Source organism: Sceloporus occidentalis, unplaced genomic scaffold, assembly GCF_023333645.1.
Source record: "Sceloporus occidentalis isolate IW3139 unplaced genomic scaffold, rSceOcc1.0.p SCAF_7, whole genome shotgun sequence".
NCBI classification, from domain to species: Eukaryota; Metazoa; Chordata; class Lepidosauria; order Squamata; family Phrynosomatidae; genus Sceloporus; species Sceloporus occidentalis.
The window spans coordinates 68,813,732-68,828,270 of record NW_028316987.1 but is presented as its reverse complement, the minus strand read 5'-3'; the positions used below and the strand labels follow the sequence as shown (position 1 = coordinate 68,828,270).

The window sequence follows — 14,539 nt, the reverse complement described above, 5'->3', positions numbered from 1 at the left end:
GCTTAGATAAAGGCAGAAAATAAAATAAATACATATGTAATTAAAAACATACTAAGTTAATTAACAATGCACATGGAATTAATATTTAGTGTATCCACTGACTGCAGTACATGGAGACACTACAAGTGTGCATTTAAAATCTTACTTTAAAACAAATATTAAGAACAACACAGCAGCAAAACTACCTTGAATCCTACATTGGGACAAAGGCAGGATATAAATCCAATAAATAAATAAATAATCCGTTTTCTTGGAAATTTTTCCCCAAAGCCTTGCTGAAAAGTAAAGGGCTTAATTGCGGCCTAAGGGACAACAAAGAAGGAGACATTTTAGCTTCCCTAGGAACAAAGTTCCAAAGTGTGGCAGCTCACTGAAAATAATTTAAATGCTAATACACAGAATCATTAACTAGAAAATGTTATGCAAATGTTTTGATTACAGTTAAAATTTATGCATTATTTACTTGGACTGGAAAGTAAAGTATGTTTTTCCTGAGAGCCTAATAATTCAAAGGTAAGAGCATTCCAACTAGAGCAAGTAGATGCTTGTTTCTCTGAATACCTCTGTTCAGCACCTTTGAACATTCTTGTAATAGCCTACTGTGCAGGGTTGTGATGGATTTAATAAATAACCCCCCCACCCACCCAACACCATCCCCTAAACTCTAGGGCACAGTTATGGGAACCCTAGGCACAGAGGAAAGGCTAGATACACATGTGATGAAATAACTGTACGGTATGTATCTTATTTGTTCTTTTAAACTGATGTGTACTTTAACTGATGTGTCTGTTAATTGTTATTGTTCCCCACCTTGATTCATGGGGAGAGGCAGGTAAGAAATCATCATCATCATCATCACCACCACCACCATCATCATTTGGATCTGTAATGGCAGAATAATATATTTTCCCTATCTTTTTAGTTTTCCTTTTCATTACAATTAAGATTGATGGGTCAGAGCCCTACTGTCTTTTAGGGGCTTATCACACAGCTTTTAAAATCAACTTACCGCTCCCAAATTGAATTATAATTCTGGAGCAGCAAGTTGATTTTAAAAGCTGTGCGATAAGCCCTTCAGTTATGTCTTTTGGGGAGAGGAGACTTTTCTATTTCTTCTCTGTGCTTTTTTTTTCTTCCTGTTTTTCCCCCCTGAATGTATATCATTTTGATTTTTATTGCCAAATAGATACATTTGCTAGTGTTAAAAATCAATAAACAATTACAAAAAAAGAAGAATAAAAGAAAAGACAGGGCTACCTACCAAGGATATATAAATCTTTAGCAACTCTGTGTTGGTTTTCAGCAAGAGCACTATGGTAACATGATATGCAGAAGCTTCAAGCAACAGAATTCCAAAGCTGGCAGTTAAGTAAAAGAAATGTAGTAGAGGGCCCAAGAGAAGGAATGTGAAGGAAAGGTAATGGAGGAAAGATCACTGATTTTTACTACATTATATCACCATATGCCTAGATACCATGTAAATGAATCCAGAATAACTATGACACTATGGGCTGCATCAGCATTGCAGAAATAATCAAGTTTTAATACGCTTTAGCCGCCAAGGCTCAGTGCTATGGAATTTTGGAACTGTAGTTTTGTGAGACATTTAGCTTTCTCTGTTAGACAGCTCTAGTGCCCCATTGAACTACCATTCCCAGAATTCCATAACATTGAGGCATGGCAGTTAGAGCAGTGCCAAACTGGGTTATTTCTGCAATGAGGATGCAGCCATGTATTCATACTAGCTTAGTGTATTTGTCTCTCACCACGCCACATAAAGTTTGCATAAATAATTGCTGGGTATCAAGGCTGGCCAGTCCTGCTTCTCTGTCCTGTTCCTTATTATTCAGCTTTTTTGGATGACCTCATGTCATATTATTCTGAATCCCACATTTTAGTCACATAGATTTAAAGTCAGGGGCAGGAGTTGATTTGGGTCAGAACATTAATACAAAGCAGCAGGAAACAAACAAACAGAAGGGTTATGAACTCCCCCTTCTGTCAATCCAAAAGTTGTTTGTTCCCTGCTGTTTCATATTCTGACCCAAATCAACACTTGACTTGCCACTGACGTTAAACCTATATGACTAAAACATGGGATTCAAAATATTATGACTTGTCATTCAAAGAACAGACAAAAGAAAATATTTATTCAGACAGCATGTAGAAAAACAGTGGAAATGTAACAACAGCATCCAACTTGGACAGCTTTAAAGAGGGAATGATAAGATAAAACTCAATAACTACTAGTCATGATGGTTATAAATTGCTTCCAGTATCAGAAGTACTTTGCCTCTGAAAACTAGTTGATGAAATAAAATAAAACAAGTTAAATAAATGAGTAAACAAACCAATTGCTACTGAACAAGAGGATATCATAGGCTTCTTATAAGCATCTCGTTGACTGCTAAAGAAACAGAATGTAGAATCCAACATTATTCTTCTTACATTTAAACAGGACTGATCTTAATATCAACAAAAGTACAAGCATTTTTAGCAACTCAACGTCAACTCATCCATCACACACTGTGGACATCAGAAAATTTTTGGGTGCAAAACCTCATGTATAAGTCAAGGGAAGGTTTCAGGGTCAAAATCCTGCGTTTTGATATGATCCGTGGATAAGTCTAGGGTAAAACTTAGGGGGCTATAAGGAAGGATGGAAATGCCACTTCCGTCCCTCCTTCTCCTTCTTTGGACCTCTCCCAACCAATTCCCAGGTGCTGGAGGAGAGGTTTTAACATCGGATTGGGAAAGGAAGCAAGTGGATTTAAATGGGGAGTCTTTTTCCTATAGGAAGTAAAGGCTTGCAAAACAAACCCGAGAAAGAAAAATGTGGATTTAAATGCAGAGTTTTTTCCATAGGAAGCAAAGGCTTGCAAAATGAAGCAGAGAAAGACGCAAGTGCTTTTAAATGGGGAGTTTTTCCAACAGGAAGCAAAGGCTTGCAAAATAACTGGAGGAGGAAAGAATTGGTGTTCAATGGAGATTGGGGCGTCAGGCTTGCTTGTTTTAGGACCCTTCTAGAGATCATCCGGAGACATGGGGCGAGGTGTTATCAGTACGCTGATGACACCCAGATAGTTTTCTCTATGTCTCCGACTGATGCAGTAACTAAGGATGGCATCTCTCCTCTAGATGCCTGCTTGGCGTCGGTAATGGGCTGGATGAGGGAGAACAAACTCAGTGTGAATCCAGGGAAAACGGAAGTACTGGTGATAGGTTCCCCGGCTTCGGGTGGTGAGATCTGTCACCCGGTCCTGAACGGGGGTCACGCTCCCCCTGAAGGACTCGGTGCGCAGCTGACTTCTCAGGTGGATGCGACGGTCAGGAGTGCCTGTTATCAGCTTTGGCTGATACGCCAGCTGCGTCCCTACCTGGACTGCAAGGACCTTGAATCTGTTGTACATGCTTTGGTAACCTCTCGAATGGATTTCTGCAATGCGCTCTACATGGGGCAACCCTTGTACCAAACCTGGAAGCTGCAATTGGTGCAGAACATGGCAGCCAGACTGGTCGCTGGTAGTTCCAGGTCGGACCATATAACACCTATTTTAAAAGATCTCCACTGGCTGCCTATTCGCTTCCGAGCTCAATACAAGGTGTTGGTTTTGACCTATAAAGCCCTAAATGGCTTGGGCCCAGGGTACTTGGAGGACCGCCTCTCCCCATATAATCCGCCCCGCACTCTTAGAACATCCGGGACGAATCTGTTGGAGGTCCCTAGGTCAAACCTTGTACGGACCTCTCAGAGGGCTTTTGCCATCGCTGCCCCTTCATTTTGGAACAAGCTCCCCGTGGAGCTTCGCTCCGCCGCCTCACTAGCTATCTTCAAGAAAAATCTGAAGACGTATTTATTTTGGTTGGCCTTCCCACCTTAGTTAGATTGTTTATTTTCCTGCCCCTTATTTTTTCCTTTTCGACCCCGGTTCGTTGTAAATTAATTCTTCCCTTTCTTTGCCCTTGACATGTGTATTTTATCGATTTCCTGTTCCTGTTTTTTTGTAAGTAAGGTTTTTAACTTTTATATTTGAATTTTTTTGACTTTCTATTGTAATGTTTTTAAATTTTGTAAGCCGCCCTGATCATATCTATGGAAGGGCGGGGTAGAAATAAAATTTATTATTATTATTATTATTCTAAGCACGACTGGTGATCCTTATGTAAGTCTACCCCAAATTGTAGGGTCAATTTTGGGACATAAATTTCTCAACTTATAGTCAAATATATATGGTATGTACTTAATGAATACGCTTACTTGCCCTGTACGGATGGGAAACCTGTAGCCCATCAATCCCTTTTGGATTCCATCTCCCATTAGCTCCAGTCAATTTAGGTCTGGAACACACTGCAGAAATAATCCAGTATGAAACTTTGAAAACTGTGTGCACCTGGACTCTTGTATTTGTTGTGTTCACATTCCCTTGATTAATTTTGGATGCCTAAACTGTATTTCCAAATGCTCAACTGAAGTTCAAAGTTACTGCAGGGCTAGAAATTTTTAAGTGTTTTAAGGGAAGAATTACAATTGTCTTTCCACATTCTCTAGAGTTAGGGGTGAAGGACTCCTGTGAATGTGGAAAAACAGCAAATATAAAAAGAAACTATATTCTTTTTACCTGAAAAAACACCTCTCTAGGAATCTCCAGATCCTACAAATGCCTAGAGAAGTGCTTTCTATAGGAACTTATAGGTTCTAGAAGTTGACTCTATGGTCAGCCTCTGGCAGAGTCGCACCGGAGGACCTCAGATTCTTAGAGAGAACATATAAATCAAAGGTGCAAATAATCGAATGTGCAAAAGTCAAAGCCTCAAATATGGAGGGACAACTGTATTTGTTGAGGGGGGCATAGCAGCATTCCTCACTCTCAGTTGATAGCTAAACCTCTGATAGTGGGCAGGGATTATGGGAGTTGCGGTCCCAAGACAGAAACGTGCCAAGAAGACTCTGAGTCGGAAAGAGCTTGGAGACACACAACAACAACAAATTAGGGTTTGATGTAGTATCTAAATTAAGACAGTCTTTTTATTGTCTGGATGTTTGAAGAGCATCTCAGGCTGCCTACGCTGCTTCTGTAACTGCAACTCTTTCTTAATAGACTTCTGCAATTCTGTTGTGACTGCAGCTACTGAAGATGCGTAATGAGCAAGTGAGGATGTACATGTATAAATGTCATCCATGCACACTCTCTCAGCCTCAGAGGATGGCAATGGCAAACTCTCCTCTGAAGAAACCTGCCAAGAAAACCCTGTGACAGGTTCACCTTAAGGGTCGCCATAAGTCAGAAAGGACTTGAAGGCACATGACAACAGACTGTAGTGTTTTGAGCGTTGGACTGTGACCCTGGAGAGCAGGGTTCGAATGAGCCCCCGCTTAGCCATGAAACCCATTAGGTGACTCTGGGCAAGTCACACTCTCTCAGCCTCAGAGGAAGGAAGGCCATGGCAAACCCCTTCTGAAGAAATGTAGCCAAGAAAACCCATGTTGGCACAGAGAACAAAAAGGAGGCCGGGCTAAGGGGCCAGGCGAGAGAGAGAGAGAGAGAGAGAGAGAGGGATGTCGCCGTTTGGGCCTAAAAACCAGGAGGGACGAGTGAGGAGGAGGCCTGTCATGGCGGCGGGAGCGGCGCCGTTCCCTCCGAGGCCAGCAGAGGGCAGGGCCTCCCTCCTCCTCCTCCTCCTCCTCCGAGGGAACCAGGCCTCTCCGCTTCCTCCTCCAGGCATCACGGCCACAACAACCCCGGTGTCTGCGGGAAGAGGCCGAGGAGCCAGGGCCGAAGATGCCTCTGGGCCTGAAGCCGACATGCAGCGTGTGCCGCACCACCTCCTCCTCCATGTGGAAGAAGGGCAGCCAGGGGGAGATCCTCTGCAACAACTGCACCGGCCGCCCTGGGCCTCCCGCCGGGGCCTCCTCTTCCTCCTACGCAGCCGCCGCCGCCGCCGCCGCAGGGGCCCAGCAGAGCAACGGAGGAGGAGGAGGAGGCGGCGGCGGAGGGGGGAAGGTGAGGCCTACGCCGCCGTCTCCCCTCAGCGCCTCTTTGGCTGCAGCCACACTGGGGGAATAACCCGGTTTGGGAGCGATTTAACTCTTTCTGGCTCTTCGCTATGGAATTCTGGGAGTTGGAGTTTGTTGTCCGCTCCGCTCTGGGCCCCACAACAAACTCCAACTCCCAGAATTCCATAGCGAAGAGCCAGACAAAGAGTTAAAGCGCTCCCAAACCGGGTTATTATTGCTCCAGTGTGGATGCAATGTCGACTGTGATAAGAGTTTTTCTTTGACAGGTTTCCTCAGAAGGAGAGGTTTGCCATGGCCTTCCTTCCTCTGAGGCTGAGAGAGTGTGACTTGCCCAGGGTCAGTCACCCAGTGGGTTTCATGGCTAAAAGTCATATTTATTTGACTCATGGAGACCCTATCCTAGGGTTTTCTTGGCTAAATTACTTCAGAAGGGGTTTGCCATGGCCTTCCCTCCTCTGAGGCTGAGAGAGTGTGACTTGCCCAGGGTCACCTAATGGGTTTCATGGCTAAGCAGGAGCTCATTCGAACCCTGTTCTCCAGAGTCACAGTCCAATGTTCAAAACACTACAGTCTGTTGTCATGTGCCTTCGTGTTGTCGTTTCCAACTTATGGCGACCCTTAAGGTGAACCTGTCACAGGGTTTTCTTGTCAAGTTTCTTCAGAGGAGAGTTTGCCATTGCCATCCTCTGAGGCTGAGAGAGTGTGACTTGCTCAAGGTCACCCAGTGGGAATAGATGGCTGAGCAGGGATTCATTTTGGAGCCCTGTTCTCCAGGTCCAACGCTCAAACCACTAATTCAAAGGAGGATAAGGCACATTGTAAAATTCCTCCAGGACAGAAGGTTAAAATGTAGGATATGACCTGGAAAAGGGTTGAAAGATACAAGAGTCCTCACCAAACTTGGGTGTGCAGAAGGGGGATTTCAAGCAGGTGTTGCATTTCACACAACCAGGTAACAATCTGCACTAGCTGGAATCCCCTGTTCTACCCAGCCATTAAAGGTACGGGTTTTGTCCAAACTGGGATTTCGCAGGTGTTGATTATTACACAACCAAGTAACAAGCAACACCTGCTGAAATCCCCTTCTACACAACCCTTAAAGGTACAAGAGCCCTCATCATTTTTCATTCTGGGAACCCTATGTGGGTCTTCCTACACTGAGTTGTGTGGTAATACCACTTGCCTGTGTTTGTGAACTCCATGCTCTAGTCTTAACACATATTGGAGCCTCAATAGTTTCAAAACTTAGAGAAGACACCTAATAGGAAAAGAATGGAGTCAAGTGGTGGAACCAAGAAAGCACAATCCACACCAAAGTATGTCTGTTCAGAAGTCTCATGAAATTTCTGTATAGCTTAGCGTCCAGGTATGTGGATATAAGGGCAGTCTTAGGTTGTGATACTGAGCACACTTACTTGGGAATTAGGCTTTTGGTATACAGTGCATAAGATTGCGTTGTAAAGTCTGAGATAAATTGAAATTGTTCCTCATTTTTTTTTTTTTGAAACTAATATCCTGAAATTTTTCTTAAAAGCTAGTGTTGGAAAATTTATGGTTTTCTCTTTTAAAATGAGTGATATCAGTGCTAGAAATATCTTTACGTTGAAATCAGTAGAATGCAATTATAGGTGAATAAGCATATAATTGAGGCTGAATATGTATTCCATTTCTGCTTTGGAAATACCTCATTCCACTTTGCTTTTGAAAGGGAATAATTATGATTCTGAAGATTTATATCCTTAATGACTTACCAGTGTTCCTCATTTTTGTATGTTACAGAGTAAGCAAGAAATTCACAGAAGATCTGCTCGATTAAGGAACACCAAATACAAGTCTGCTCCAGCTGCTGAAAAGAAAGTGTCTACTAAAGGAAAAGGGAGAAGGCATATTTTTAAGTTAAAAAACGTAAGATGATTTTGGATCCTTACTACTTGTCAGTTTTTGCTAAGTGCTAGATATGTGATGGGTGATATATACCAAAACCAGAAAAGCTTATACTTTGCTTCCTAATTAAAACATTCAACATAAACATTTAGATATAATTTTATTATAGTTTTCTGATACTAAAATTATTGATGATTTCTCTTTTGATGGTTTAATACACAGTGGTCCAAAGATTTTCTATTAGTTTTTTCCAGAGATATTTTACTTATACACCCTTGCACACCAACCCACAAATTGCATTGTATTTAAACATTCACTACTGAAATGTTCTTTGTTCATTTTAATAATTAGAACTTTTTTTTAGCCCATCAAAGCTCCAGAGTCTGTAGCCACCATAATTACAGCAGAATCTATCTTCTATAAGGTATGGCTTCGAAATTCCCTTTTTAAGTCTTGTAACTTGTTAAACTGATGTTATAAGTAACAAGTTTCAAAAGTCAATAGACGTTCTAAGGAAAGCACTTGTCCAAAGTACATTTCTTAGTTATAATATAACTAAGGAGCCTAAAAACTGTGGATTTCCATTTGGGTTTTCCTGCCTCCTTCCTGATGTGGTCCTCTGCAAATCCCAGAAAAAACTGCTCTTGAGAGCCACCTCCCCACTCCACTCAAGTCAATTGAAATCTTCAATGGTTATATTGTAATTTCTAAGAAAATCTGTAGTTAAAATGATTATGTATTGTAGACTCATTATGTGCATTTAATATGAACCTAAGTAGAAATGCACACGGTGCTTTATATTTTCTTGTACATTGTTGAAGAGTTTCTTTCATAACTCTTTTGAAAGGCAGTTCTTGATACTGTTTCTTAGTGGGTCTGTACAGGATTACACAATAAACCAGCAAGATTAACATAGAGGTTCAGATAGATAAATACAGTCAATACATTTTGAGGTTTTAAAAAATGATCCAAATACAATGCTCTACTTCTGTTTGTTGTTAGGATCAGTGATGTAGGCCAGGCATGGTCCACGGGGTCTGAATGACTATACCTTTTGCCCTGCCCCTCAGGCTTCTCCAATCATTCTGAGTTTCACATCTGAGGAGGGGGAGAATAGATTTTCCTCAGCTACAATAATCTGTTATTAGCTAATCCTGTAGTAATGCAAAGTATTTTTCAGTGGCTTGGTCTTGAATGAGAAATTAAGATCTGCTAGCATTATATAAAAGAGATCCTCCCTGATGAAGATGAAAAGTGGGAAACTGGTTTCCTGGTACAGATCAACACAGTGGCCTGCATTTTTGGATGCTCGTGACAGGTGTGGCTATGCAGGACTGTCAGGATGAATATCTGTGATTTGGGGATCCTGATTGGTATCTTAGATCAGAGAGTGTTGAGAATTCATAGAAGAGAAGATATAGAAATAATTTTCTGTAGATTAGATTGATGAGGAAAAACATAAATGGTGTTGTTACTGTGTGCCTTAAAGTTGTTTTTGACTTATGACAACCCAAAGGTGAACCTATCATTGGATTTTCTTGGTTCATTCAGAGGGAGTTTGCCTTCTTCTGAGGCCAGTGCTTCTCAATTATCTTCTGTCATGCCCCCCTTAGGAAGAAGAAAACATTTCGCGCCCCCCATGCGACTGTGAATAGTATCATTTGTCTATAAAATTGTTATAAGTACACCTCTGCATAACAGAGCCTCGCGCCCCCCCCCCCGGGGGGCCGCCCCACTATTTGAGAAAGGCTGCTCTGAGGCTAAGAGAGGGTGACTTGCCCAAGATCACCTGGTGGGTTTCCATGGCTGTGTGGATATTCGAACCCTGGTCTCCAGTCATAATCCAATGCTCAAATTACTATACTCTGTATAAAAGGACCTAAACACAAACTATAAAAATATAATTTTGGCTTCTATGTTTTAAAAACAAAACTCTAATTATCTATGTCTTTTCTAGGGAGTTTACTATCAAATTGGAGATGTTGTTTCAGTCATTGATGAGCAGGATGGTAAAACATACTATGCTCAGATTAGAGGTTTTATTCAAGACCAATACTGTGAAAAAAGTGCAGCTTTAACATGGCTCATTCCTACTACAGCTAGTCCCAAAGACAGTTTTGACCCTGCAACTTACATAATAGGTAAGTTCCAAGGCCTAAAATAATAGGTTCCACTTGACCTGGCAAATAATTGTTTACAGTGCTACATGTGGAATATCGCTATAGTCATATATTTGATTTTATTCCTTAGCATTAGAGCAAAATGTCTGTATTGGAAACCAGTATAAATGTAGGTTATTGTAAGCAGAATTATGTGCTGGGGGTGGGGAGGATTAACTGTCAGCTGCTTTCTCTAAGGAGGGTTTATGGTGCATTCACACAGCCCTCCACACGTGAATCTTACATGCCTCTTATTTTTAAGTCTACAGAACCTAGCCTGCAAATCAGTACAACATGCATGCCTGCTACACAGATGTTGAATATACAGTGTGTTCAAAAATTATATTTACAATTTCAACTTTATATAGAATTGAAATTGTAAAGATAATTTGAGACATCCTGTATGCTCTACTCCCTGTTTCATTGTCATCAAAAGTAATTATGGGGACTGAGACTATGGATATAAGCCCTAAGTCCTTCCTTCTTCTGGATGTTTTCATGTAATATGGGAAATAGCAAAACCAGTTAAATAAAACTGTCTCCTGTTAGGAGCAAATTTCCAGTTGCCTGTTGTTAACTGTTAACTAATTTTTGTAAGAGTGTCTATTTTTGATACTTATCTTTAGATGCAATAGCTTGAAGGATTTTAAATTCAACAGGTTATCCTATCAGTCATACGGAGAAGTTTACAGGACCAGAGTAGTAGCAGTTTGCACTCTGTCTCATCTATAAGGCAGGAAGAAGTATTTGTTTTTTCTGTGGTACTTAAAGAAATATAGCAATGGCCATCTGGATGTACCACAAAGCTCTGCTTGGAAACTAAAATGCTCTTTTTTCATTTTCATTGAAGGACCAGAAGAAGATCTTCCAAGAAAAATTGATTACTTAGAATTTGTCTGTCATGCACCTTCAGAATATTTCAAATCTCGATCGTCTCCTTTTCCTACCATTCCTACTAGGCCAGAAAAAGGTTATATCTGGACTCATGTTGGGCCTACTCCAGCAATTTCCATCAAGGAAACTGTTGCCAGCAGCTTGTAGTTTGTCTTGCTTTAGAGACTCCTTTTATATGCATTTTAAAATCACAACCAATATGTTGTTTTAGTTTATTTAGTTATCCCTATAAATGCTTTTATTTATTGTTTACATTTGGGTGCCTTTGTTAAAATTAAAGTATCTTCTCCTTAATTAAAGCTTTTGTTTCCTCTTCTGTCATAAGTGACTTCTCACATATCAGTGTAAACCAATGAAAAGCTACTTGTTTTCTCTTTATCTTTTACTTTGTATAGAAATATGTTCTAAGTGACCAGTTTTGGTCATTAAGTAATTATCTCTTCATATTACTTCAGAGATCATTTATATCTTTGTGTTCAGCTGTATGAAACCACTACATCTAGTAACTGAAACTGAATTTGGTTACTGGGATGGGGGAGAGCTGCAAACAATTAGCAAAAATTCAAAATTAAAGGCAGCCCTAGGACTTGCTAGCAATTAAGCACCTGGTGCATTGATACAGATGCTAAATGTCTTTGAACAACAGTGGGTAATGTGCTCCCATTTTAAAAATCTCAGGTGAAATACCTGTATGTTACAGCATTCCTTGACCCTGAAATCTTACTGAAATATCCCCCAAATGGCAAACAAACAAACAAAAAAACAGGAAGCAAAAGTCACTTTTGGGTTACTTCACCAAAAATATAGTCATGTGGTCAGAGCAAAAAGTAGTCTTTCTCTTCACTATGGTTGCTTACCTGTTTTAAAGCTTACTCTAGCAGTTACACCAGCAAAGAAAGAACATGCTTCCATTATTGCCATCTGCTTAGTGCTATCTTGCAAATAGGACTGAGAAGTTATACTTACTGAGAAGGTTCATTCTTTGGATGACATGGAGGAGTAAGGCACAATTGGGTTTATCCCCGCGAGCCAAGCCAACCAGGCAGGATTCAACGTTTTTTCTGTTCCTGCCATTATGACTCCCTGTTGTCTGTCAGTTCTTATTTTCCTGCCCTGCCAACCTGGCATATGATACCTCTCAGAAACTGCCCATTCCCCATAGTTCAGTAAACCAGTCTTCTGTAATCAAACAGTAAACCTTTTATTTCATTAGCTGGGGATAGTCACAGACCTATGCAGACAGAAATACCATCATCCATAATCAGAAGTATAAAATTAACAATGCCCCACCCTATAGTTTCATGGGCTTTACCTTGATTTGTTTACTAATTATAACGTACCTATCCCTATCCTTATTTGCCTCATTTGTCCAGTCCCCCTCATAGAATTTCTGTTTTTCCTTTACTTTTCCTGAGATTACCCTGAGAAAATCCTCCCTCAGATATATGTGCATTCTTGAACAAGGGAATTATGTGAGCCAGGCAGTATGTGGCAGATGGGGAACATGATTCCGGTGTGTTTGCTGCATGATGTGAAAATACCATTTTAATAGCTAGAAGATCACTGTGGCTTTGTAATTGGGAAATCTAGAAACAATTTAGCTTTTGTTCCTTTTAAGGGAGCTCTGCTTATTTGGGGGGGGGGGGGGAGAGACCTTAGACAAGATCTGAGTAGAGAATAAGGAGAAAAGGCTGGCAATACCAACTGTACGAAATGGGCATTTGGATATGAGCTATTTCAAGGGCCGATTTTCTTATAATTCCTTTCATGGAGGAAGAGGAATTGCTAGGCAGACAGATATCAGAGTACAGAGATAGCAGCGGTATAAACCAAGGGCAAATTACAGGAAGCAAAATTTATTTCCAGCAGAATCAGGGATCTTCTTCAAAACAAGGTTGAACACAATATTGATGAGAGGACTGTCAGTAGGGGGGATGATCAGTGCTTTTCAGACATTTATGGTCAGAAATTACAACAGATCACTGGGTAAACCAAGTGATAGCATCTGGTTACAAAATTTTATTCGCTAGAAAACTGAAGAGCAGTTATCTTTCTTCTCCTGTGGCAAAGGATACTATCAAACAGGAGATACTGTAGGCAGAGATTCAACACCTTATTAGACATGGGGGTGATAGAGGACATTCAAGTGGATCAAAGGTACACTGGGGTTTATCTTCTTTACTGTGCCCAGAAGCAATGGAATGTATGTTCCAGTGCTGAGTTTCAGGTATCTCAATGTTTATGTAAGATACGTGGAATTCAAAATTGAGATGCTTCAAACCATAAAGGAAAACTTGAGGAAAGTGATGGTCTCTATAGATTTAAAAGAGGTGTATCTCCATGTTCTTATGGCAATGGCAGACAAGACATCTGAAGTTCAGATATCAAGAAAAACACTATCAGTTCAAAGCATTACCATTCAGCCTAGTGTCAGACCCAGGAGCATTCACAAAAGTGTTAATATCCTTGGTGGCATTTCCGAGACATAAAGGCATAAAACTATATCTGTAGCTCAACGATATTTGCTGAAGGCAAATGCAAAAGAGATTTTGGCAAATCTGAAATCGACAATTCACACTTTAGAACATTATGGTTTTCTGATAAATTAGCAAGAAAAATTAATTCCATTTGATTCCAACAAATAAGTTAACTCATTTGGGAGTTCACAGATGTGGCTACATGAGTCTTTCACAAGATGAAAATAAAATAAGGTAGAGGTAGCACAAGTGATGTAGTCAAAATCAGCAGATTTGATGTTACTGGCCATGATTATGTGACTACTGATATCAACGATAGTGTTAGTTCTTTGGGAAAGATTTCTCTTCAGAGATGTGGAGAGACTTTTGATCCATCTCAACAAGCAATTAGGAGGTGGTTGCATTAAGTAGTGAGAGTACCACTTCATTTAAGAAAGGAGTTGAAATGGTGGGAGGTAGACAAGAATCAGGACAAAGGGATACCTTTATTAATTCAGAACGAAGTTCCGATAATGACCAATGCGAGCCTGACTGGTTGAGCAGCTCACTGCAGCCATTTCTCAACACAAGGATTTTGGAAAGTGGACAGAAGACACTATAAATTATTTAGAGCTGAAGGTTGTATACTAGCACTGGTCATATTTGTGAAACTTGGTGCAGGATTGTCATGTCGAATTCAAATGGACATGACTATACAGGCATGTGTCACTAATCAAGGAAGGCTATGCTCCATGCTACTGATTACAGTCAAAACAGGCTATTCCAGTGAGCAGAGAGATATCTCAGCTCCATATCTGCAGATTATTTGAAAGGAAAATTAAATGTATGGGTAATTATCTGAGTTGCAACACAATTCACATGGGAGAATGGAGACTGAAAAGTGTTTCAGAGATCAAACAATTTGTTAGGACCTTTTCATTTGGACCTATTTGCATCTGCAAAGAAGTGCAAATTAAAATTATTCTGTTCCATAGATGGAAGTATCAATGCAAGATTTCGACGCTCTGGCAGTGAGGTGATGAAAAGGTTGTCTTTTTGCATTTCTATCAATTCAAATTAAGCAAAAAGTGCTCCTCATGAAAAAGTACACATGGTTTTGATAGCTCCAT

General features: G+C 40.5%; 1 protein-coding gene across 2 annotated transcripts; it reads left to right on the top strand.

Moving 5' to 3' along the window:
• Positions 1-5,585: 5,585 nt before the first annotated feature.
• Positions 5,586-11,246, top strand: GATAD1 (GATA zinc finger domain containing 1). 2 transcript variants are annotated; one of them, XM_089533227.1, is made up of 5 exons: positions 5,590-6,002; positions 7,796-7,921; positions 8,265-8,324; positions 9,858-10,041; positions 10,910-11,246. In XM_089533227.1, the coding sequence occupies exons 1-5, from the start codon at positions 5,781-5,783 to the stop codon at positions 11,098-11,100; spliced, it is 783 nt and encodes a 260-aa protein (XP_089389353.1). In that variant the 5' UTR covers positions 5,590-5,780; the 3' UTR covers positions 11,101-11,246. The 2 variants fall into 2 exon arrangements, with proteins under 2 accessions (XP_089389354.1, XP_089389353.1); XM_089533228.1 differs by lacking the exon at positions 8,265-8,324 and having other exon boundaries at positions 5,586-6,002.
• Positions 11,247-14,539: the final 3,293 nt, after the last annotated feature.

Bases quoted from the DNA above. Each gene is read 5' to 3' on its own strand.
- GATAD1 (XM_089533227.1), top strand. From the start codon at position 5,781: ATGCCTCTGGGCCTGAAGCCGACATGCAGCGTGTGCCGCACCACCTCC. The intron at 6,003-7,795 runs GTGAGGCCTACG...TGTATGTTACAG, and splicing joins GCGGCGGCGGAGGGGGGAAG to AGTAAGCAAGAAATTCACAG. The intron at 10,042-10,909 runs GTAAGTTCCAAG...TTTTCATTGAAG, and splicing joins CCCTGCAACTTACATAATAG to GACCAGAAGAAGATCTTCCA.